This window comes from Equus asinus, chromosome 26 (assembly GCF_041296235.1).
Source record: "Equus asinus isolate D_3611 breed Donkey chromosome 26, EquAss-T2T_v2, whole genome shotgun sequence".
Taxonomy (NCBI): domain Eukaryota; kingdom Metazoa; phylum Chordata; class Mammalia; order Perissodactyla; family Equidae; genus Equus; species Equus asinus.
Window position 1 is genome coordinate 41654670 of NC_091815.1, and position 26588 is coordinate 41681257.

At 42.4% G+C, this 26588-nt stretch overlaps 1 protein-coding gene across 3 annotated transcripts; it reads right to left on the minus strand.

Moving 5' to 3' along the window:
- Positions 1-5706: 5706 nt before the first annotated feature.
- Positions 5707-23568, minus strand: ZNF211 (zinc finger protein 211). 3 transcript variants are annotated; one of them, XM_070498693.1, is made up of 5 exons: positions 23257-23568; positions 22656-22764; positions 21891-22017; positions 10390-10512; positions 5707-9736 (listed from the first exon to the last, which is right to left on the minus strand). In XM_070498693.1, the coding sequence occupies exons 2-5, from the start codon at positions 22686-22688 to the stop codon at positions 8271-8273; spliced, it is 1749 nt and encodes a 582-aa protein (XP_070354794.1). In that variant the 5' UTR covers positions 22689-22764; positions 23257-23568; the 3' UTR covers positions 5707-8270. The 3 variants fall into 3 exon arrangements, with proteins under 3 accessions (XP_070354794.1, XP_044615123.1, XP_044615126.1); XM_044759188.2 differs by having other exon boundaries at positions 22656-22694; positions 23257-23554; XM_044759191.2 differs by lacking the exon at positions 22656-22764 and having other exon boundaries at positions 23257-23567.
- Between the last annotated feature and the right edge of the window lie 3020 nt (positions 23569-26588).

The window sequence follows — 26588 nt, forward strand, 5'->3', positions numbered from 1 at the left end:
TCAGAAGGGACAGCAGACAGTAAATAAGAGACAATATTATGCAGTCCACTGAAGACCCCATCCAGGTGCAAAGGTGAAGAAAACTTCTCAGCAAAGAGGAAAGTGTGTACCAAGATCCCCCAGGCAAGGGAGAGCTGGCTTGTAGGTGGAATGGAGTGAAGGCTGGCATGGCTGGAGGGGAGAGCGGTGGTTGTAGGAGGGGCTGATGCACAGGGCTTTGTAGGCTATGATGAGAAATTTGGATTTTATTCTAACTGCTCTTGGAAGTTGTAGGAAGGATTTAGCAAGATAGACACATGATCTTTTTTTTTTTAATGTCTTATTTTGAAATAATTATAGACTCACAGGACGTTGCAAATACAGTACAGAGAACCTTTCATTTAGCTTCCCCTATAGTAACATCATACATAACTTTAATATCAAAACCAGGAATTTGACATTGGTTCAATCCTCAGGCCTTTTCCACAATTCACCATTTTACATGTAATCATGTGTGTGTGTGTACAATTGTATCACATGTATGGATTCATGTAACCACCATCACAATCAAGATACAGAACTTTTTTTGGACAGAGGCCCAAAAGATTATATTTAGCCCCCAGATGCACATAGTACAAGTCAAACTAAGAGAAGTCTGAGGTGGAGGAATATATGCCTGCAGAAGTGAGGGGTATTTGGGGAAATAAAAGCAGTTGTCCTCAGGGGCTAAAATCTTGGACTTAGCATTTGGCATGAGAAACCAAGAATTAATATGTTGCCAGTAAGCATTTTGGTCAGGACATTATATGACCATCCTGAACAGTTGGAGTTGGTATTTTAAAGGGAAGGCCAAGAGAACAATCGAGGTTTAGGTTTGGAAATGGAGTCAGCCAAATACCTCAATAGAGTATGGGTGGTGCAATGGCCAAGGGTTCTTTAAGATCAGTTGATTAGGCGGCCACATGGGCAGGCAGTTGAAAAGGAGCCTTATGGCACATCCAACTGTAAAAAATTTTGCTGGTAAGATGGGAACAAAATTATGGTGCCAACTAGCGCTTGGCTATGGCAGTGGTGTTTAAGAGGCCATTTAAGTATGGGTGTCAGTGAGCCAAAATTTAGCCAGAAGACTGTTGCATTGCCAGCTGGGGTGTGCCCATGGCCTACGGTGTCCCAGGCCCAGGCTATTACCTACTCAAGGTAAGTATAGCCTGGCTGTGAGAAACCAGAAGTCTGAGCAATAGCATTTGTTCTGTGTGAGTGTTGTAATCTGAGGCACCAAGGGCCCACTAAACACATAGACAGAGTGTGGACTGGGTGACCTTCCCATTTCAGGTCTATGTGGATGGAGGGATCCTGTGTTCCTTAGTGGGAGATCCTATTGGATGAGTCAGGTTTTAATAGTTCTTGGCCCCTCTAGTATTCACACTGTTGTTGGTGTGGGTCCTGGAGCCAAGATGTCTACTTTCTAAGCGAGATTATTATGGACATTAGAAATTAAGCATCCTGGGGCTGGCCCCATGGCTGAGTGGTTAAGTTCAGCGGTCTGCTTTGGCCACCTAGGATTTCACCAGTTCGGATCCTGGGCATGGCCCTAGCACCATTCATCAAGCTATGCTGAGGTGGTGTCCCACATAGCAGAACCAGAAGGACCTACAACTAGGATGTGCAACTATGTATTGGGGGGCTTTGGGGAAAAGAGAAAGAAAAAAAAAAACGTTGGCAACAGATGTTAGCCCAGGGCCAATCTTTAAAAAAAGAAAAAGAAATTAAGCATCCTTTACAGCCAGTAATATTTGGGAAACCTTATGGCTTAGGCTGGGAAAATCAATATTTATCATGGTGCCAGATAACTTTGGCAGATAGCCAAAGGGGCATTTGATGGTGAGAGATTCATTACTCAGAAGAACTCAAGCCTCACATGGCTTCCATACCAATCAAGATGGGGACAAGATCAGAAAGGACAGATGAAAGAGGAGGAGGAACGAGGAGGAATGCCTAGTTCAATATGATCTTTGCAGACCCTGGTACATGAAGTGTCACCACAGAGGGCAAGGAAAGGTCACTGTTTTCAGCACATTTTGATATGGAGTAGAGGGCCCCAAGGTCCGGGAATTTAGTATAATGAGTTCCAGAGGTAGGAGGGAGACCCATTGATAAGATCATACTTTATTGTGTACTTTCTGTAAGGTTTGTTTAGGTAAGCCACATGGCTTTCTGTAAGACCAGCCTGGGACTGATAGGGAAGGTGAAACATCTATTGAACGCCTTGTTCTAAAGTGAGAGCTTCATTCAATGTTGCTAATGTGTGGAACTCTGAATGGAATGAGGAGTGTTTCTTTGAGGCTCTATGTGGTAGCTTCAGCAGGGGCATGTCTAGGGGGTTGACAAATAAGATGTCTGGGTAGGTTTCCACCACTGTCAAGTCATAGCAAGTGGCACTGGCAGAGGAGGGCAGAGGCCTGATAAAGTCAATTTCCAATGACTATGGTAGTAGGATCTTCCTGGGATGGCATCCCTCCATTGTATTGCCAATGACAGATGTTCCTACATAGAGTCCTTTGACTTGTCACCATCTTGGCCATGGCAGAGGAGTGGAGAAGTCCTTTCTGTTCAGCTCAAGCTTCAAGGGCAGAGGGTCTTCTGTGACTGATGTTTCATGTGTCCTTTGGGCCAAAGATAGAGGAATGAGATCTGGAGGGTCATTTGATGAAGTTTTCACTAGAGATTTTGAAATTTATTCTAATCTATCAACTTGGGAATTAAATTGCGCCTTCACAGTCCAAACCTTGGTGTGGGCGAAGACATAGGTGACCTTAAGTAGTATCCTTGGGGCAAAATTCTTCACCCCAAGGGGGCAGTCTTGAATGAGAAATGATTGTTGCCATTGGCTGCACCGAAAACCAGAATCGACAATGGCACAGGAGTCAGTGAAAAAGTGTAATTGGGGTTGTTGTTGGCCATAGCATCCTCCAATGCTAAGATGACCGCCTGGAGTTAGGCCACTTGTGCTGACCCTTAGGTCTCAGCCTTTGTCAGGGATGTCCTTTTTAAAGAAGGAAAAGCAGCAGCCTTCCAGAGATCTCCATCATGTGTACTCATGGCATTACTGTCAATAAAGTAGGTATTCTCCCTTTGCTGTTCACTTAGTTGATCCCAAGGGTATCCCCAGGTAGTTAAGGGTCCAGGAGAGGGCTACCCTCCTTCAACACCATGGCATCTGGCAAGAGATGGAGGCCAAGGGAGGCTACCTCTTCTTGCAGGTGGAATACACCAGAGAATCCAGGTTTGGCCCTCTCCTGTATCAAGGCCTTGGTGGTCATGCTGAGCTTCTGAGGTGTTGCTTTCATGGCCCAGGAAATAATGGGTACCTGGGTGCAGAGTGTCACAGGTTCAGGTCCTGGGAAAGCCAGCAGTTCTTGCTCTAAGGGCATGTAACATGAAGTCAAAATAGGCAGCTTTTTGCAATACAGAAGCCCATAGACAACTTATTGCCATCTTGGGTGGTCCAGAGACTCTAGGAAGCATAGAAGGTGGTCACCAGAGCTTCCACCATGGAGTCACCAGGAGGCACTAAAAGAAGTGCCTATTGTATAGCTGTCTAAATTGAGCATAGGGCCTTCTTTTGTAAAGGTCCCAAAGAGGGCCAATTTGTGGGTGAGCGCATAAATAAGCCTGACAAAATTAGAAATTGCCCTTTAACTACGTCAGGAATAGAGTGGTCCTTAGGCACGCTAGGTGAACCTAAGAATTTCACTGAGGTGGCATGACCCTGAAGCTTAGGTGGGAAATAGCCCACCTGCTCTAAGTGCAATGATGAGTGTTTCCATGTCCTGTGTGAGTGTCTAGTGAATCCCCTCGCAGGAGGATGTCATCACTGTAGTGCCATATTTGGGTGCCTGGGGACAGCTGGATCCAACTAAGGTCTTGCCAGTAGAGGTTGTGTGTCATGGCTGAACTTTTGTGGTATCCCATGGACAACTGAGTGAAGGTGTATTGTGTTTCTTCGAAGGTGAATAACTGAATTCACCTTTGAAGGTGAAAATGATTGAGAGGCTGTTGAAATAGGCACTGAAGAGAGCATTTACAACAGCAAAGTATTTGCCAGTGAAGATCGAATGGCCTCATTCATTTCAATGATGTGAGGTTACAGGAGCCTTAATAGATGGCATCACGATAGCAGTAATCCACCATGAGATGCCATGCCCCCTGCGATTCTTAAATATCTATTGTGGTGACTCAGAAGTAAACAAAATTGGCTGCTTCTCACTTCAAGTTAATGAACCTAGCTAACTTGTATGTTAAATCTACGTTTTAATATGTCTTCAAAATGATTTCTGTACCTTTTCTAGTTTATTTTCTCTTAATTGATTAAATTATTTTCCTACTAGGAATTTTGCTGACAAATTCCTTTCATTTACATTTCATGTTGAAATTTACCTGGAAATTTTCATTCAAGTGCATGAGGATAAATTTAACGCCAACCCTCTCAGCCCCTGCTGGATGTCTACGGACAGCTGTGTGACTAGCTGGTGAGACCTGCACTTTGAGATCCAGCCCTAAATCTGTGGCAAGGAGACAGTAGGTGGCTATTTTCTTCTCCAAAACATTAGCGCTAATTGTACGTTTTATTACAGAACATACCAAATAAAGGCAACTGAAATAGATATTTCAACAAATTCTAATTTACATGCAGTGGGAAACTTTATAAATTAGGGGCTAAGAACTGCTCCTCCGTCAAACATGGGTGAATGAAAACGTCTAGAGTTGTAACATTTTAAACTATAAATATGCTCCCTTGGAATGTTTTCAAATTTATTGAAATGTTCCATTTTTTTTTTCTGGTGAGGAAGATTAGCCCTGAGCTAACATGTGTGCCCATCTTTCTCTATTTTTTGTACGTGAGACACCACCACAGCATGGCTTGATAAGCAGTGCACAGATCTGCACCTGTCAACCCTGAGCCGCCAAAGCAGAGCACACAAACTTAACCACTACACTACTGGGCCAGCCCCTCCAATCACTTTATAGAACCCCAAACTGTGAATGTTGGATTGCTTATGACTTTTCTGTCAAGAACAAAGATACAAACTTCCAGAGAGTTCATAATGAAAACAGGCTTTGACTCCAAAACAAAATGTTGGGAAACTGCATCTCAACTGTTAATTTAATTCACATTCTTTCTGATGCTTTGTGAGACAAATATCTTAAAAGTTTAATTTGCTTCAAGAACTGCATGTATGTCAACTTACTTGCTTTTTATTTCTCGAACAATTGAAGTATTCAACTGAATTACTGCCAATTTACAGAATATCTTTTGTCCTCAATGAAATTTTTGGCCTCAGGGGTTTAAGTGTGTATCAAAACATCAAAATACATCTTACATTTATGTGCAGTTTACATATTAATTTTACCGATTACATAAATATTAAAAACTTGTCACTTCCTAATCATTTTACTATGTTTTGTTATCACCTCCATGTTGTCGAGGTTATTTGCAGCCATTGAATCATTATGGTAGAAACAGAATGACATGCCTCTGGCAAGTCTTCCCAAGTCTGTGTTCAGTGACATCATGTAACTGGCCATGTGGGAGTATTTACACCAGGGAAATTGGAAAACACTAAAGCAGAACCAAGATTTAACTAATTATATTATTGGAAGTCTAAACTTGAGAATATGTGAATAATGCAGATTATACTTAAAAGTGTATGTGGTCATAATACAAAAAAGAGGAACAAAAATGAGTTTATTTGTTAATAAAAAGGGAAAAAGCCACAATTCATATTAAAAAATAGGTAAAAGATATGAACAGACATTCTACTGAAGATACACAGATGGCAAATTAACACATGAAAAAATGCTCAATATGATGAATCGTTAGGGAAATGCAACTAATACTAGTTGCTTATTAAAAGGCTAATTTCAAATGACTGAGCATACCAAGTATTTCCAAGGATGTGGGATAACTGGAAGACACACATACCCCGGTGGGTATGCAAAAGTGAACAACCATTCTAGATAACAGTTTAGATGTTTATTAATAACTTAAACATTCACCTATTCTATGACTCAGGCATTTTACTTTGGGTTACTAACACAAGAGAAGTGAAACATACATACACAAAGAGTATCATAGACAAATGTTTCAGCAGCTCCATTTTCAACAGTCAAAACTGGAAGTAACCCAAATGCCCATAAACAGATGAATGGACAAACAAATGGAATATCCATGGCAAGATACTACTCACGATAAAAAGAATGAACTACTCAAATAAGCATCATTGAAGAATCTCAAAATAATTAAGAACCATGAATGAAATGAGAAAAAAATAAACACTTTATGAATCAAATCATATAAAATTCTAGAAAATACAAATTCATCTATTATAAATAAAGGTAAATCAATGGTTGCTTAGAGGCCTGGGGATGGCAAGGACAGATTATAAATATCATGAGGTAAATTAGGGGTGATGGACATGTTCATTATCATGATTAGGATGAGGTTTCATGGGCTTATATATGTATGTCAAAATTAAATTGTACACTTCAAATAGGTGCAGTATATTGCATGTCAACTATACCTGAAAAAAGCTTTATAAAATGGTTCAAAAGAAAAACGTAGATCTCATACTCTTTTCAGAAAATCAGGCTTGGCAATCCTATATTGACTCTCTTTCCTGATGACCTTGGAGGAGCAGCCTTGCCTTACTGGTAGCAAATATCGATGAACAACGAAGTTTGTTTCCACCTGGGTCAACAGGAATGCTGGCTAGGTCACAGAGCCACATCACTGGACTAAGGGATCTCACTTCAATCTATGCTTGTTTTCCTGCCTGTGTAGCAATGGCCTTCTGGTGAATACCCCAGAAAGGCTAAGGGGATCCACAAAACCAGTAGCTTTATTTTCTCTGACAATGATCTCAACTACAAAACATACACATGCCTGGAGGTCCTGAGAATTTCTGTGCACACTGATCCTTCACAGTCACAGTCACTGGGGTATTTGTTGATGTAATTTTAGAAGGGGCACATTCCATTTAATTCAGTCTCCTTCACTCCAGTGTTAGTATACCAGTTATGGTTCCCCCAGGGCCCTGTAGTCTTACAATGACCCTAGCCTAGTGAATTCTGGGTATGAGGACACATGGCTCCTTGCAGGATCTTGGGCAGAGATTCTTGTGAGAGATTCCCCTAGACACGCTGAGCATTATGTGATGGCCATCATAAACAAGAAAAGCAATTCATACTGTTCCAAGAAGCATTGGAGGTTGTCACAAACTTCCTTACTCCTCAGGGTATTCTCTGAGCTCACAAAAAATCCTGACACCCAGTCCACAAATTAGGACTACAAAGCCCTAGAGTCTTTCCTAGGAGATCTTGAGAAATAATGTAAATAAGGCCAAAATTGAAAAGAGAGGTATATGGGGCCGGCCCCGTGGCCAAGTGAAGTTTGCGCACTCTGCTTCGGCGGCTCAGGGTTTTGCCAGTTCAAATCCTGGGCACAGAGATGGCACTGCTCATCAGGCCATGCTGAGGCAGCGTCCCACATGCCACAACCAGAAGGAGCCACAACTAAAAATATACACCTATGTACCAGGGGGCTTTGGGGAGAAAAAGGAAAAAAATAAAAAATCTTTAAAACAAAAAAAAAAAGAAAAGAGAGGTATATTCTTCCATCATACTGTTGTCTCTGAGACACACAAAGCACTGGACCCCCACAAAAGCTGTTCACTACTTAATGCTGGCCGAGCCCAAGTGTTCAAATCACCTCACACAGGGAACAGAACCCCAAGATGAAAGGTGGCTTAAACAATGCCTTTATTATTGCAAAAAACAAAGCAGTAAGTCAGGCAACACCCAGGTTGGTGACTTAGAGGTTGGGAAAACCCAAGAGAAGTGTCACATGAAACAGACATGTTCTTGAAAATATAAACTCCAACAAGTCACCAGCAGAATTCAGCATTTCCTCCAACAAATTAGGAGGGGATAGAGGCCAGCTTCCCCGAACATACTGGTGTGGTACCCAATGCACACTGTGTGGACCTGCCAGGTGGCAGAGGTGGAATGAATTCTGTCACAGAAACTGGCAGTGACATAAATCTGGCAAGGGCCCTGGGCAGGTTAGAAAATCTAACACAGCTCTTTAAAGATTCCCACATAACTGGAACTTAAGGAGAATCTGCCCGCTGTGGATTTTCAGATGTACTGGCTTTAATTAAGGTAAATGGCACCCTCCTAAGTTCTCTCTTCCAGTGTAATTATACTAAAAGGAAATTGCACGTCCTCTACATCTAAGGCTTTTCTCCAGCATGAAGTCTCTGGTGTTGAATGAGGTCAGATTTGCAGCTATAGGATTTCCCACATTCACTGCATTCATAGGGCCTTTTTCCAGTGTGAACTCTCTGGTGTTGAATGAGGCTGGAGCTTTGGCTAAAGGATTTTCCACATTCCCGACACTCATAAGGCCTTTCACCAGTGTGAACTCTCAGGTGTTTAACAAGGTTAGATTTGCAGCTAAAAGATTTCCCACATTCACTGCACTCAATAGGTCTTTCTCCAGTGTGAACTCTCCAGTGGTTCTTGAGGTTAGAGCTATGGCTAAAAGATTTGCCACATTCTTCACACTCATAAGGCCTTTCTCCCGTATGGACTTTCCGATGTGAACTGAAGCTAGAGCTTTGCTTAAAGGATTTCCCACATTTACTGCACTCATAAGGTCTTTCTCCAGTATGTAGTCTCCTGTGGTGAATGAGGCTGGAGCTTCGACTAAAGGATTTCCCACATTCATTGCAATGATGAGGCCTTTCGCCAGTGTGAACTCTCCGGTGGTAAATGAGGCTAAAGTTTTGGCTAAAGGATTTTCCACATTCGCTGCACTCATAAGGCCTTTCTCCAGTGTGAACTCTCTGATGTTGAATGAGGTTGGACCTTTGGCTAAATGATTTTCCACATTCCCTGCATGCATAAGGCTTTTCTCCAGTGTGAACTTTCCTATGGCTATTGAGGCTGTAGCTTTGGCTAAAAGATTTCCCACATTCACTACACTCATAAGGCCTTTCTCCAGTGTGAACTCTCCGATGTATAATGAAGCTGGAGTAGTAAGTAAAGAATTTTCCACATTCACTGCACTCATACGGTCTTTCCCCACTGTGAACTTTCTGGTGCTGAATGAGGTTACATCTTCGGGTACAGGCTTTTCCACATTTGCCGCACTCATAAAGCCCGTCTCCAGCAAGGACTCTCTGGTCCTGAACAAGTGTGTCCGTGCAGCTGAAGGCTGTCTTGCATTCTCCCCAGTTGTGATGACTTTTTCCACTGCGAAACACAGCCTCACACTCACTATTATTTGGCTTCTCCCCAGTGTGAGTGAGATACTGACGGATAAATTCCATGCTGGCTAAAAAGTCCTTCCCAATCTCCTCACATGTAAGGGACTTCCCTGATGCAGGGACTGTGCAGTCCTTCATAAACGAGGCTCTGTCCACATAACTTCTGAAGGGTTTCTCTATAATGTGCTGCCCCTGTTGAAGGTTGGCAGTGAGATAGAATTGTTTCTGACATGTGTATGTTTCCTGCCCAAGATATGTTCCCTGGTGCTCAGCCAAGGGCAAAACGTCTCTCAAGATCAGGCCACCCATCTCAAAGGGCTGGGACTTCTGGGGAGATGAACCTGCCCTAAGAGTCCCGACCTGTGACTCTCCTTGTACAGAAAGGCTCTGTTCAGAAGGTGCATCTCCATCTTCCACTACACAACAACCTGAAAGCAAAGAAGTGACAGTGAAGTACACATTGAATCTATTGGGAGGGGGCAAAACCATCACAAATGCACATGTGATACATTCAGGAACCAGTCCATGGGACTGCTTTCAGTAAAAGGGAGCTGAGGTCTGACTGAGGAAGCAGCTGTTATGCACTACTAGGGCCCCTAAGGTCACAGGACTGGACAGGCCTATCAGGCACAGGACACAAGGCAAGGGCAAGGCCCAGAGTGAAAGGCACATTATTCTTCTGTCAATGGCTTTTAGCAGCATTACGTGTGCTGGTGCCATGTGATGCTGTGCAGAAGTCTATGTCAAGCCCCAGGAAATCCTGACTGGCACAAAGTAACTGGTGTTCAAGGATTATTAAAACACATGGGCACAATTCAGGACACAACACTGTTGGAAAGTACTGTGGAGGAAGCAGTGTGAGAGTGAGAATAAGCAGTCCAGACAATGCGGATTACCCTGAGCTGGAGTCTGAATAAAAATGACTAGTAGAAAGGACAAGTTGGCACAGTGTCAAGAATGGAGAAGGAAGGTAGAAGTGAGATGTGGCCACTGGCAATGGCATCAAAACACAAGCAGGACAAGTTCGTGGGATGATGTGAACACAGCCCTGACATAACATCTTCCCCTAATTGCCATTCACCTGGGTCACGCCCCCTGTGAGCCCATCTTGCTGAGACTGGAGTCATGTCCATCCCGTGAAGCACAGAGGAGTCTTCCTCTATCCCCAGCTGAGCAACTGCATGGGGCCTGGAGGATCCAAATCCTAAGGGAGAAACAGGACAGGTCAGTGGCCAGTACTGGACCAGAACAACTCAGCACACAACAGATCACAGGATACATACTTAAATAGTATACTAAGTACCTCCAGGCACAGCTAGAGGGAAGATGGCAGAGAAGCAAACACCAGGAATCTGTCTCTCCACCTGGACAACACCGCCCAGGAAGAATCAACCTGATACAACTATTTTGCAACTCTCGAGTCTATTGAAGGCTTGCAACATGCTAAACTGATTTAATTCTGGTCAACTTCAGCTCTTAGCATGGTACCAGTTATCCATCTGCCAACTCCCCCAATTCCCTAACTCTGAGGCCTAGGGCAGGCAGCTATACACATGTTCCTGGAGCAGAATGCAGGAGCCAGGTGGGCAATAGGACTCTGTTGTATAAATATCAGGGATCTGTTCTGACTTCACATGATTTAAAGGGCAGGCATCTATTCCTCCACCCCCCTCCCTTGATTTTCCTTTTATTCCCCTTTTGGGAAGCAGAAATTCAAGGACTTGGACACTCAACATCAATCACATATACGGAGGAATTTAGAAAGTCACTGTGCACACCCAGAGAAAGGTACAGGCTCAAAAACACCTCAGAAGACCTTAAGTTTACACCTCACGCTAATCTCCAGCACAGAGACACCCTACAATCATTAAACAAACAAATTAGCCACAATAAAACCCAAGAGCAAACCCTAAGAAGGGGCGAGGATTGGATTTCTAGAGTTACTACATCATAAGATACAAACGTCCAGTTTTCAACCAAAAATCACACAACATATGGAACAACAGGAAAGTATGGCCCATTCTAAGGAAACACCCAAATCAAGAGAAACTGCTGAGTGACATCAGCATGAAGGTGGAGTGAGTGGTTCCCTTTGTCTCTCCCCTCTAAGTTACAACTAAATGGACATTCATTAACCAACAGAGGATTCCCTACACAGCACAACAGGATGCCTGAGAGATTCACACAGCCATACATCTGAAGGTGGGTGGACTGGATCCCTGTGAAGCGGTGGAACTGGGTGAGCAGACCCCTCACCCTCTGCAGGGGCAGTCATCCAGGTCACAGGTCCTCACAGAGTGGCCAGCATGATTGTAAGAGGAGGTGGAAGCAGCCCAGACTGGATGTGAATGTTTTTGGAGTGGTGGCCAGGCCCGCAGGATTACCCACTGTGCCATGGCAGCCCCACCCACAGGAATGCTCCCTGCAGAATGACAGCTCAGCCCTCACAAGGGAGCCCCACCTACCAAGCACAGCAGCTCAGCCAAGCTACCTGCAAGGGCAGAGCCATCCCTCATGCTAAAGAAAGTGCCCTTCTCCTCCCACCTAGTGCAGTAGCTCGGCCAGTCGCCTGCTCAGTGCAGCAGTCCCACTCACACAGGAATGACCTGCCAGGGGAGCACAAAGGCCCCACGAGTGCATGCATGCATGACCCATCAAGCAGCTGTAGCCAGGCTGCACAAACGCAGAGTGGCCCTACTGGCACACCTTCCATCTGATGGGGCAGGATCAGAAACACAGCTCCTGCTGCCCCTACTGGTGGCAGGTGGAATCTGCGACCTGACACTATCACAAATGTGCCAGCAAAGGATCAATTCATCAAACAGTATGAAGAACTACATTAACACTTCAGAGCAGAAAGAAAATGACAAATCTCCAAAAACCACCCTGAACTCACAGAAATTTACAATCTAAATGACAGAGAATTCAAAATAGTTGTAGTAAAGAAACTCAGCAAGTTATAAGAAAACTCAGAAAAACAGTTCAAAGAGGTCCTGAATAAAATTAATGAGAAGGAATACTTCACCAAAGACACTGAAGTTTAAAAAAAAAAAACCAAAGAGAAGAACACATTTCATAAAAAAATAATACAGAAACCATAAAAAAGGAGCTGACATCACAGAGGAAATAATTAATGATTTAGAGGTTAGAAATACAGAAATGCTTCAGGTGGAGGAGAGAGAACTGAGATTTTTAAAAAATGAAGAAATTGAGGAATATCCGACTCATCAGGAAAAGCAACATAAGGACTATAGGTATTCCAGACAGAGAAGTGAGGGAGAAAGGAGTAGAGAACTTGTTCAAAGAAATAATAGCTGAGAACTTCCCAAACCTGGGGAAAGAACTGGACTTACAAGTACATGAAGCAAATAGAACTCTTAATTACAACAATGCAAAATGACCTCCTCCAAGACATAAACTATTAAAACTGGCAAAAGTCTATGACAAAGAAAAAACATTAAGGGCAGCAAGACAGAAGAAAACAACCTACAACGGAACTCCTATCAGGCTTTCAGCCAATTTCTCAGCAGAAACCCTACAAGCTAGGAGAGAATGGAATGATATATTCAAAACACTGAAAGACAAAAACGCTCAGCCAAGAATACCCTATCCAGTGAAACTACCCTTCAGGTATGATGGAGAAATAAAAGCTTTCCCAGATAAACAACAGCTGAGGGAATTAATCGCCACTAGGCTTGCCTCACAAGAAATGTTGAAAGGAGCCCTCTCATCTGAAAAAACCAGATTTATAAAACTGTGAGCAAGGAGATAGACAGAACCAACAAATTGCAGCTCTATATCAGAATACGTCAGTAAACAATAAATTATAAAAGATAAAGGGAAGGAAAGTATCAAAAATAATTATAAACACTTCAATTTAGTCTCAAACACACAACACATAAAAAAGAATAATTTGTGTCAACAATAACTCAGAAGGGGAAGAAGAAAAGGATGGGACCTGCTTAGGCTAATGGAGTCAACAGGCTATCAGGAAATGGACTATCTTATCTTTGAGATCTTTTATACAAACCTCATGGTACCACTTAACAAAAAATCAGAACAGAGCCACAAATCATAAATAAAGAGAAAATTGAGAAAACCATCAGTGAAAACCACCAAACTGAAATGGCAGTCAGAAATACAAGGAAAAGGAAACAATAGAAATATAAAACAACTGGAAAACAAGTGACAAAATGTCGGTATTAAGCCCTCATACAACAATAATCACTTTTAATGTAAATGGATAGAGTTATCCAATCAAAAGACACAGAATGGCTGGAAGGATTAAAAAACAAGACCCAACAATATGCTGCCTCCACCAAAGACATCTCAGCTCTAAGGACAAACACAGACTCAGAGTGAAGGGATGGAAAATGATACTCCAAGCAAATGGCAAGCAAAGAAAGCAGGTGTTGCCATACTTACATCAAAGAAGACTTCAAGATAAAAAAGGACAATGAGAGACAAAGAAAATCAATATATAATGATAAAAGGGACATTCCACCAAGAGGACATAATATATACAAATATATATGCACCTAACACAAGAGCACCAAAGTACGAAAAGCAACTATTAATGTACCTAATGGGAGAAACTGACAAGCAATACAATAATAGTAAGGGACCTCAACACCCCACTTACATCAATGGATGGGTCATTCAGACAGAAAGTCAACAAGGAAACAGTGGCCTTAAATGAAATACCAAACTAGATGGACTTAGAAATATGTAGAACATTCCATCCCAAATCAACAGAATACACCTTCTTCTCAAGTGCACATGGAACATTCTCAAAGACAGACCATATGCTGGGAAACAAGGCAAGCCTCAAAAACTTAAGAAGGCTGAAATCATATCAAGCATCTTTTTTGACCACAATGCTAAGAAACTAGAAGTCAGCTACAAGAAAAAGGCAGGGAGGGGCCAGCCCGGTGGCAGCCGGGGGTTCGCTGGTTCGGATCCCAGGTGTGGACTTAGCACCACTTGGCAAAAGCCATGCTATGGTAGGTGTCCATATATAAAGTAGAGGAAGATGGGCATGGATGTTAGCTCAGGGCCAGTCTTCCTCAGCAAAAAGAGGATTGGCAGCAGTTAGCTCAGGGCTAATCTTCCTAAAAGAAAAGAAAAGAAAAAGGCAGGGAAAGTCACAAATATGAGGAAACTAAACAACATGCTACTGAACAACCACTGGATCAATGAAGAAACAAAGAAGAAATAAAAAAATACCCAAAGACAAATGAAAACGAAAACACAACATACCAACTTTTATGGGATGCAGCAAAAACAGTCCTAAGAGGGAAATTTATAGCAATACAGGTCTACCTCAACAAACAAGAAAAATTTCCACTAGGTAATCTTAAACCACACCTAACAGAACTAGAAAAGAACAAGGCCCAAAGTCAGCAGAAGGAAGGAAATAATAAAATCTAGAGCAGAAATAAATGAAATAACGACTAAAAAACAATAGAAAGGATCAATGAAACTAAGCTGGTTCTTGGAGAAGACAACAAAATCGGCAAACCCTTAGCCAGACTCGCTAAGAAAAAAAGTCAGACGGGGGCTGGCCCCGTGGCCGAGTGGTTAAGTTTGCGCGCTCCACTGCAGGCGGCCCACTGTTTCGTTGGTTAGAATCCTGGGCGTGGACATGGCACTGCTCATCAAACCATGCTGAGGCAGCGTCCCACATGCTACAACTAGAAGGACCCACAATGAAGAATATACAACTATGTACTGGGGGGCTTTGGGGAGAAAAAGGAAAAAAAAAAGAAAAAGAAAAAAAGTCAGACAGCTCAAATAAACGCCAGCCTAATGGATAACGTAGAAGAGATGGATAAATTTTTAGACTCATACAACCTTCCAAAACTGAATCAAGAAGAAATAGGGAATCTGAACAGACCAATCACAAATAAAGAGATTGAAACAGTAACCAAAAACCTACCAAAGAACAAAAGTCCAGGACCAGATGGCTCTCTGGAGAATTCTACCAAACACTCAAAGATTTAATACTTGTCCTTCTCAAATTATTCCAAAATATTAAAGAATATGGAACCTTCCTAACTCATGCTATAAGGCCAACATTACACTAATACCAAAATCAGACAAGGCACAACACAAAGAAGGAAAATTACAGGCCCATACCACTGATGAACATAGAAGCAAAAATCCTGAACAAAATATTGGCAAATCAAATACAGCAATACATTAAAAAGATCATACACCATGATCAAGTGGGATTTATACCAGGGACACAGGGATGGTTCAACATCTGCAAGTCAATGTGATACACTACATTAACAAAATAAGTAATAAAAATCACATAATCATCCCAAATAGATGCAGAGAAAGCATTTGACAAGATCCAACATCCATTTATGATAAAAACTCTCAATAAAATGGGTATAGAAGGAAAGTACCTCAACATATTAAAGGTCATACATGACAAACCCACAGCCAACATCATACTCAGAGAAAAACTGAAAGCCATTCCTCTGAGAACAGGAACAAGACCAAGGTGTCCACTCTTGCCACTACTATTCAACATAGTACTGGAGGTTTTGGCCAGAGCAATTAGGCAAGAAAAAGAAAATAAAAGATATCCAAATTGGAAAGGAAGAAGTAATACTCTCGCTGTTTGCAGATGACATGATTCTACATATGGAAAATTCTAAAGAATCCACCAGAAAGCTATTAGAAATAATCAAGAACTACAGCAAAGTTCCAGGGTACAGTATCAACTTACAAAACTCAGTTGCATTTCTATACACTAATAATGAATTAGCAGAAAGAGAAGTCAAGAATACAATCCCATTTACAATCGCAACAAAAAGAATAAAGTATCTAGGAATAAATGTAACCAAGGATTTGAAAGATCTATACACTGAAAACTGTAAGACACACAACTGAAAGAAACTGAGCACGACATAAAGAAATGGAAAGACAGCCCACGCTCATGGATTGGAAGAATAAACATAGTTAAAATGTCCATACTACCTAAAGCAATCTACAGGGTCAATGCAATCCCAGTCAGAATCCCAATGATATTCTTCATGGAAATAGAACAAAGAATCCTGAAATTTGTATGGAACAAGAAAAGACTCCAAAAACAGACACACAGATAATGGAACAGAATTGAAAGCCCAGAAATAAAACCACACATTCATGGATAGCTAATCTTTGACAAATGAGTCAAGACTATACAATGGAGAAAGAAAAGTGTCTTCAATAAATAAAGTTGGGAAAACTGGACAGCCACATGCAAAAGGATGAAAGTAGACCATTATCTTACACCATACACAAAAATTGACTGAAAATGATCAAAGACTTGAAGGCAAGACCTGAAACCATAAAACTCCTAGAAGAAAATGAGGCAGTATACTCTTTGACATCAGTCTCAGCAGAATCTTTTTGAATATCAAGTCTACCTAGGAATGGGAAACAAGTGAAAAAATAAACAAAGGGGATCACATCAGACTAAAAAGTTTCTGTAAGGCAAAGGACATCATGAACAAAACGAAAAGACAACCCAATTGGGAGAAAATATTTACAAATCATACATCCGACAAGGGGTTAATCGCCAAAATATATGAAGAACTCATATAACTCAATAACAAAAAGACTAACAACCTGACCAAAAAATGGGCAGAGCAGGGAGGCCCAGTGGCATAGTGGCTAAATTTGCGTGCTCTGCTTTCACGGCCCATGGTTTGCAGGTTCAGATCCTGGGCACAGACCTAGCAAAGCTCATCAAGCCACACTGTGGCGGTATCCCACATAAAATAGAGGAGGATTGGCACAGATGTTGGGTCAGTGACAGTCTTCCTCAAACAAAATGAGGAGGATTGTCCAGTTTTCAGCTAAGGGCCAATCTTCCTCACCAAAAAAAAGGGGGGGGGGGCTGGAATTAAGGCAACATAGATAAACAAATGCCAAGGAAATTCCTTACTACTAGGTATGTCCTGCAAGAAATACTAAAGGGAGTCCTTCAGGTTGAAATGAAAGGACACTAGACGGTAACCTAAAGCCATTTAAAGAAATAAAGATCTTTGATAAAGTTAAATACATCCACAATTATAAAAGCTGGTTTTATTGTAACTTGAACCTATAATGCCACTATTTGTTTTCTACGTTATTTAAGAGAGTAATACTTGGAAAACAATTATTAGTCTAAGTTTTTGGACACACAACATATAAAGATGCAATTCTGTGACATCAATAACTGGGAGGCGGTGATGAAGCTGTATAGAAGCAGAGTTTTTTTTAAAAAAAAATTGAAGTTTGTATAAATTTAAATTAGGTATTACAATTTTAATATGCTACATGTAATCCCCATGGTAACTACAAAAAAAATAGCTACAGAAAGTACATAAAGGAAACAACAAAAGAATTAAAACATTTCCCTACAAAACCCCAACTGAACAAAAAAGACAATAATGCAGGAATTAAGGGACAAAAAAGCTATAAGGCATATAGAAAACAAACAGCAAAATGACAGAAGTCCCTCCTCATCAATGATTACTCTAAATGTAAATGGATTAAATTCTCCAAGCAAAAGAAAAAGACTAGCAGAATGGATAAAATATGATGCAACTATATGCCATCTACAAGACACATACTTAAGACCGAAAGACACAAAGAAATTGAAAGCAAAAGTTTGGGAAAACAGATTCCGTGCAAATAGTAACGTAAAGAGAGCAGGGATGGCTATACTAATATCCAGACGATAGAGACTTTGCATCAAAAAAGTTTTTAAGAGACAAATAAGGATATTATATATAAATAAAAGATTCAATATACAAGATATAAAAATTATAAACATTTATGCTCCCAATAAGAGACCAGCAAAATATATGAAGCAAAAATTAACAGAACTGAAAGGAGAAACAGACAGTTCTACATTAATAGTTGGAGACATCAATACCCCACTCTCAATTATAGATAGAATAAACACATAGAAGGAAGTAGAGGAACTGAACAACACAATAAACTAACTAGATCCAATAAGTATATACAGAACACCCTACCCAACAACGACAGAAAACACATTCCTCTCAGGTGCACATGGGACATTTTCTAGGATAAGCATATGTTAGGCCACAAATAAGCCTTATTAGATTTAAAAATAGAGACATCACACAAAGTATCTTTCCACAATGGGAGGAAGTTAGAAATCAAAAACTGAAGGAAAACTGGAAAAGTCACAAATGTGGAAATTAAACAACCAATGGATCAAAGAAGAACTATAAGGGAAATTAGAAAATACTTAGAGATAAATGAAAATGAAACACAGTATACAATTGTGTGATGCAGCAAAAGCAGTGCTAAGGGGGAAATTTATAACTATAAACACTTACATTAAAAAAGGAGAAAAGTCTCAAGTCAACAGCCTAACTTTACAATATAAGGAACTACAAAAAGAACAAACTAAATCCAAAGCTAACAGAAAAAAAGGAATAATCAAGATCAGATCTGAGATAAGTAGAGAAGAGAGAAACAATAGAGAAAAATCAACAAAACCAAAAGTTGGTTCTTTAAAAAGACTACCAAAATTGGCAAACCTTTACCTTAGATTGACTAAAAATAAAATTAGAAGATTCAAAATACTAAAATGAAAGTGGGGACATTACTGCCAACTCCACTGAAATAAGAGATATTATAAAAAGTACTAGTTATGGAGACTGAATCACTAATCAAAAACTTGACAAAGAAAAGCCCTGGACCTGTAGGCCTCACTAGTGAATTCTATCAACTATTTAATGAAGAACTATAACCTTTCCTTTTCAAACTCTTGCAAGAAAATGAACAGAGAACACTTCTACACTCAATCTATGAGGCCAGCATTACTCTGATATCAAAAACAGACAAAGACACTACAAGAAAAGAAAACTACAGATCAATATACTTGATGATCATTGATGCAAAAATGATCAACAAAATACTAGCAAACTGAATTCAGCATATTAAGACGATTATATACACCACAACCAACTGAGATTTATTCCCAGAATGCAAGGATGGTTCAATATACAATCAATCAATGTAATAATACCACATTAACAGAAAAGGAAAAAATCATATGATCATCTCAATAGATGCACAAAAAGCATGTGACAAAATTTAACACTTTTCATGATGAAAATACTCAACAAACTAGGAATAGAAAGAAACTACCTTAACATAATAAAAGCAAAAAATTAAAAATCAATGGCTAATACTCAATGGTGAAAGACTGAAAACTTTTCCTCCAAGATCAGGAACAAGAAAAGGATGCCAGCTTTCGCCACTACTATTCAACACTGTACTGGAAGTTCTAGACAGAGTAATTAGGCAAGAAAAAGAAACAGAAGGCATCCAAAAGGGAAAGGAAGAAGTAAAATGATCTCTGCCCATGAATACATTATACACAGAAAACCCTAAAGATTTCACAAAAAAACCGTTAGAATGAATGAATTCAGCAAAGTAACAGGATACAAATAGAACAAAAAGTCAGTTGTATTTCTATACACTGATAATGAACATTCTAAAAGGAAACAAAGAAAAACAACACACTTATAATAGTATGAAAAGAATACTCAGAAATTAACCAAAGAAGTAAAACACATGGGCACTAAAAATTACAAAACATTGCTAAAAAGTATTAAAGAGACATTAATAAATGGAAAGACATTTATATTCACGGACTGGAAGACTTAATATTGTTAAGATGTCAATACTACCCAAAGCCATTTACAGATTCAATGCAATCCTATCAAAATCCCGACGACATTTTTTGCAGTAATATACAAAATTCGACCTAAACTTCATATGGAATCTCAAGGGACACTGAATAGCCAAAATAATCCTGAAAAAGGCCAAAGTTGGAGGAGTCACACTTCTTAATTTCAGATCTTGCTGCAAAGCTACAGTAATCAAAACAGTGTGACACGGGCATAAAGACAGACATGTAGACCAAGGAATAGAATAAAGAGCCCGTATATACATGTGGTCAAATGATTTTCAACAAAGAGGCGAAGGCCATTCAATGGGGGAAGAACAGACTTTTAAAGACACGGTGCTGGGAAAACTGGATATCCACATGCATAAAAATGAAGTTGGACTCTTACCTTACACCATATATAAAAATTAACTCAAAATGGATCAAAAATCAAAACTCAAGAGCTATAACAATAAAATTCTTAAAAGGAAACGTAAGAGGAAAAGCTTCCTGACATTGCATTCGGCAATGATTCCTTGGATACAACATCAAAGGCACAAGCAACAAAAGAAAAACAGGGAAACTGGACTTCATCACAATTAACAACTTTTGTATATCAAAAGACACTATAAAAATAGTAAAAAAAGCAACCCACAGAATGGGAGAAAATATTTGCAAATCACATATCTGAGAAGGGATTAATATCTAGAATATATAGACAACTAAAACTCAACAACAAAAAAACCAAACAACTTGATTCAAAAATGAGCAAAAGACTTGAACAGACCTTTCTCTAAAGAAGATATACAAATGGCCAATAAGTATACAAAAAGATGCTTAACACTACTAACCGTTAGAGAAGGGCAAATTAAAACCAAAATGAGACACAACTTCACACTCACAGGATGGCTATTAACAGAAAAACAGAAAACAAATGTTGGCAAGGACCGAGAAACTGGAACCTTTGTGCACTCCTGGTAGAACTATAAAATAGTGCAGCTGATGGGGAAAACAGTACGGTGGTTCCTCAAAGAATTAAAAATACAATTATCATATGATGCAGCAATTCCAGTTCTGGATATATAGCCAAAAGAATTAAAGTAGGGACACTAAAAGATATCTGTACGTACATGTTCCTAGCAGCACTACTTATAACAGCCAAACGGTGGAAGCAATCCAAGTGTCCATTGATGGATGAATGGACAAACAAAATGTGGTACGTACATACATACATCAGATTAAGTCTTAAAAAAGAAGGAAATTCCGACACACGCTACAACACAGACGAACCTTTAAGATATTATGCTAAGTGAAATAGCCAGACAGAAAGGGACAACTACCATGTGATTCTACTCATATGAGATATTTAGAGTAGTCAAATTCATAGATACAGAAAGTAGAAGGGTGGTTGCCAGTGGACGGGGGGAGGTATTGTTTAATGGGTAGTTTCAGTATGCAAGATGAAAAACTTCTGTGGATGCATGATTCTGATAGTTGCACAACAATGAGAATGCACTAAATGCCACTTAGATACAGTAAATTTCTTAAGTATACTTTATCACAATTAGAAAAAAAGGGAAAAGAACCTTAGAGGAGCATCTTGCAAGAACAATCTGTGAAAGCAGTGACCATGTAGGATCCATTAGGCTGACCTCAAGACTACTGATCTCAAATCCTTCCCTGTGAGGCTTTTGGGGAAGCAGGCGTTGGTTGGGGTCATAAGGGAAGAGAAGTGGGGATGCACTCAGCACATCCCAGTAACCACAGCACCCACTCAGGGAAAGGAGAAAGAAGCAGTGCCCATGGTTCAGAGGCAAGAAAGACACAGCCGCCCCTGTGGAAAAGAGAAAGGCAGAGCCTTGTCCAGGGCACGGGGTGAGTGTGAGTCTTACCCAGAGAGGATGTAAGTGCCAAGTTCTCCATCATCACATCGTGGTACAGGCGTCTCTGAGCCTCATCAAGGAGATCCCATTCCTCCCAGGAGAAATATAGGGCCACGTCCTCAAAGGTTACACTTCCCTGCCAGAATAAAGACAGATGAAACCATTAACGGCCTCACTCTTGAAGACCCACAATCTATCTCACCATCCATCTACCCCATGTCCATCTTCCTCCCGAGATCCGCAAATAAGAGAAGATACCAGACCCTCATGCCATTGGTGTCTGCTCTCTCCTCACACTCCCATTAATCACTGTGTTCACTGTTTTCCACTCTGGAATCACATGGAGCCCGTTAGGACCTAGATAAGATCACCTCCCTCCTGTGACCTAGAGCTTCCATGGCCTCCAGAATAGATGCCTAACTTCACTGGCAGTGGTTCCACGACTTACTTCTGCCTCCCTACCCCATCCCTGCAGTCTCTTCTCACCAGAAAGGAGACCTGGCCTTCCCTGAACCAGCTCAGCTTCACCTCCAAGCAGTTCCACATACTGACTCCTGTTCTTGTGATAAGCTTCCACACCTCTTTCCAATGATAGCCTGAAATGGGAACCCCAACACATAATCCCTGGACTACACTCAGGACCCTGAGCTTGGGGATTCTCCAAGGGTCACCAAACCCAAGGGCTGGGAGAGCAGCACGTGAAGTCTCATGACACCACAATCTGCAGACAGTATGGGATGGGACCAGTGTGGGACTGGGACAACCTCCACTTACCCGTATAGGTTCCAAAAGCACTCCCGCAGCCATGGAAACCTGGGGAGAGGCAGGTCTTAGAGGGACGTGACATGGCGGTGCTCCATAGGCTCTGGCCTTCCCTCCACTCCTGGCAGGCACCAGAACAGGAACCCTCGGAGGGACCGTCTAACCCCTATGCTGCCCCTGTGCTGCGATGAGCTGTGCGCTCTCGACCTCCCTCTGCCTCAACTTCCTCACCACCCTCTGCACTCTGTTCTTGAACTGAACAGACTTTAGGGGATTTTTCAAACCAGCACTCAGATCCTGTCTCTCTTTTGCTCAAAATTCTCCACGGCTCCCAAGGGCCTGAGAAGGACGGTGCAGCCCCTCAGCCTGCGACGGCAGCGGCGACTCTACCCAACTGTGCTTCCCTGAAGAAGCAACACGGACCCCAAGTTTCTCCCATGTTCCCGGCCCCGCCGCCCCCTCCGCCCGGGACCCCCGCCCGCAGCCACAGGCCCCACGAGCGCCTCCCCGGCCCGGCCCCGGGGCCTGGGCTGCAGGCCCGGGAGCAGCGCCCGCCCGAGGGCTGGAGCTCGGGCTGCGCTGCGGGCGGGGCGGCCCGGAGCCGAGCGCTCACCTGAGCCGGCTCCCTCCGCGCGGCCGCCGCCATCGGCCTCGGGGGCGGAGCGGGGCCGGGAGCGGCGGGAGACGAGGCGCCGGGCGCGGCGCTCCCTGGCTCGGGCCTGGTGCGGGGCCCCGGGCGGCGTCGCCGAGCCTCAGAGCCGCCTGGGCCGCGGGGACGGAGCCTCCTCCCACGCCTACTCGTCAGTCCCCTCAGCTCCGACCCGGCGCTTCGGCGCCGGAGGCCCTGACCGGGAAAACAGACCCGACGGCCGCTGGAAGGACCGCCACAACAAACGCTGGAGTCCCGCCTCAATGCTATTTGCCCTAGCGGAAATGCCCTCTTTCTGGAGTTTCATTGGATGATCGCCGCTGCCGCTCAACGCATAGCTTTCTGGGCAATGTAGTTCTCGCGGCCTAACAGGTCTGGAACCCGCGCAGAAATCTCTCAGAGACGATGGCTTAGCCGCTCTGGGGGCCGCTGGGAAATGACCTCGCTATACTTGAAGTGTGGGGAAGGGGCTTCGCTCCTTCTTAAAGGGGCGGCAGTCCGAATTCTAGGGAGTCTTAATTGTTCAGACTCCCAGAAGCCGACTCTTGTGGACATCCCCTGATAGCTGGAAGCAAATAAACATTATCTTACTGCGCTTCAAGTGCATGCAGCAGGAAGGGTTAAATTCCTTTTTGTGAGCTTCAGTAGGTTTGTGACTACAGAACCAGGCAAAGAAAGGGTTACTGAGGGTCTGGTCAACAACTAACCTGGTCTGTCAAATGTCCTTCAGAAACGAAGAAAGGATGTGTTCTGTTTTTCAGAAGTTGCTGTCCCCTTTTGCATATATTGCTATCTTGCAGAGAAACTCAAACGGTTGCAGTAAGACCCCTGCAAAATGTTCCAGCACCGTGCGTCCTAAGAAGTTAGCTTAAACTTATTAGCATCTTAAATTCCTCTTGTCTGGGAGCGTCCAAACAGCCATTTTTAGATCATGGGATGTATGTATTAGCATGTTTGCCTGGTACGCATCTGCTCTAAATGAATACAGTTATTACACAGTTGTTACAAATAAACCTGTTATCCTCTGCTCTCTTGTGTATAAAGTCTCCACTGCCTTGGGGAGACACTGGTTTGGGCACCATCCCGTGTTCTCCATTGCTTATGCAAGCAATAAACCTTTTCTTCACCTACTTCTACCTTGGTTCTGCTTTTCAGCTCCACATCCACCAAGACAAAACCACTGAGTTCAGTTATAGGTTTTTCTGGGGCAAGAAAAGACATCCTTCAGGACTATGATGAAGAAGATAGAGGATGAGATACTGGGCAGCTCTGAAGCAGATGAACAAGGCGGGATCTGGGCCTCTGGTCTCCACAGAAAACGTCTCTCCTGCCTGTATAGTCAGTGATTGTGGCCAACTCAGTGTGAAACACTGTCTTATCCATAAAACACAAAATTGTTTTGTCCGTATAACATAATTATAACCATTTTATACATGCACATTCTTTTTCCTAATATGTGTGGAAAGCTTTTAATATATAAAATATCAAATTAACTATTGTTTACTAAGGAGACTACACCATGTACATTTACCAAATGGAAAGTGAAAAGTCTCTGTTAATTCGACTCGTGGAGAAAATCAATGTTTGCAGCATGGTATCTTTTTAGGATTCTGTCTGCACATGGATGCATAAAGCTATGTTCCTGTTTTTTTGTTTGTTAGTGCCCTCCAGTCAATTCGTCTGCTGTATCAGCCAATGCTCCACTGCTATTCTTAGGGTTTTCATGGCCAATTTTTTGGAAGTGGGTGGCCAGGTCTTTCTTCCTACTCTGTCTCAGTCTGAAAGCTCCACTGAAACCTGTCCACTATGGGTGGCCCTGCTGGTATTTGAAATATAAGTAGCCTAGCTTTCAGCGTCACAGCAACAGGTAACCACCACAGTAAGACTTCCCATAGACTGGTGGTTTGGGTCCATGACCAGGAATGAACCTAGGCTGCAGTGATGAGAACACCAGATCTTAACCACTAGACCAGCACATGTATGTCCAGGCATTCATATATATTCCTATAGTAGTTTGTTCAGTAAAAAGGAAGTCATACTTTGTATACAGATCTGTAGTTTGTTTTGCTGACTTAACAATATATCTTGCACAACCTAAATCAGCCTCATTTTACACCTGAGACCTCCTTATCTTGACCAGTTGGACACCTAAAGATGCCTCCTTCTTTTAGGGGCTGCACTGCATTCCGCTGTCTGTATACACCATGGAGTCCATTGGGGGCTACCTTTGCCCCTCAGTCCCGAAGTGCCGCTCCCGAGTGTGGGACTGCTTCTGCCACTGTTGGATCTGTGTGGGCCAAGAACCAAGTGGTGAAGGGACCGTCTGGGTGGGCAGTGGCTGGTGGCCAGTGGGTTCCTCGGGCACCCCCATGGCGGCCGCATATGGAGCTGAAAGAGTGGCCTCGGCCCACCAGGAGGATTTGCTGGTGCAGGGAGGATTTGAAGATGCAGGAAGGACTTTGCCTGGGCAGGGAGGAGCTGGGACTTGCTGCTGGCCACCTGGGACTGCGCCTGGCTCCTGGGGCAGGAGCCAGGGCTGCAGTGGTAAAAAGGCAGGACTCAGCCTTTAGGCACAAATTCCTCATTTAGTGTCTGTAGGCAAGTCAAGACCTCGTTAGAGTAACTTTTAGCTCCTATACGCCTCAAGACCAATGCCTGTCAAAGGATGTCTCTACCAGGAACGTCAATGATGTGCCCATGCCACCTTGAGGATGTTAATGTAGGTGAGGTGCTCTTGATAGACCGATTTCCCACTAGCAGCTCGTGCCACAGCACCTCAATGCTCCTAGATCAACCTTCTTGCTGTATGTTCGCTCCTAGATCATTTTCAGGGGCCAGATTGTCCAGAGTCTCACACATTGTCTTTTTCCTGCAGGAGCGTAAAGGAGGGAGCCCCCAGCAAAGTTCCAGAGAGAGCGAGTTTCCTTCCATAGCTACCAGTGAGCTGGGACCTGAGAGACCCAAGGAAGACCTGGCCAGTCTCTCCCTGGCACCTGGGGTGCTATCTGGGCAGGTAGTGAGTTTGGGAGTGCAATCTGGGTTTTTTTGTTGTTGTTTTTCTTTTCTTTTCTTTCTTTCTTTTCTTTTTTTTTTGAAGATTGGCCCTGAGCTAACATCTGTTCCCAATCTTTTTTTCCTTCTTCTTCTTCTCCGCAAAGCCCCCAATACCTAGTTGTATATTTTAGCTGTAGGTCCTTCTAAATCTGCCATGTGGGACATAGCCTCAGGATGGCTTGATGAGTGGTGCCAGGTCTGTGCCCAGGATCAGAACCAGCAAAACCCCGGGCCACCAAAGC

Bases quoted from the DNA above. Each gene is read 5' to 3' on its own strand.
- ZNF211 (XM_044759188.2), bottom strand. From the start codon at position 23,289: ATGGCGGCGGCCGCGCGGAGGGAGCCGGCTCAG. The intron at 22,695-23,256 runs GTGAGCGCTCGG...GCCTCTCCCCAG, and splicing joins CGCGGAGGGAGCCGGCTCAG to GTTTCCATGGCTGCGGGAGT. The intron at 10,513-21,890 runs GTAAGACTCACA...TTTCTCCCTTAG, and splicing joins GGCACTTACATCCTCTCTGG to GATTTGGATCCTCCAGGCCC.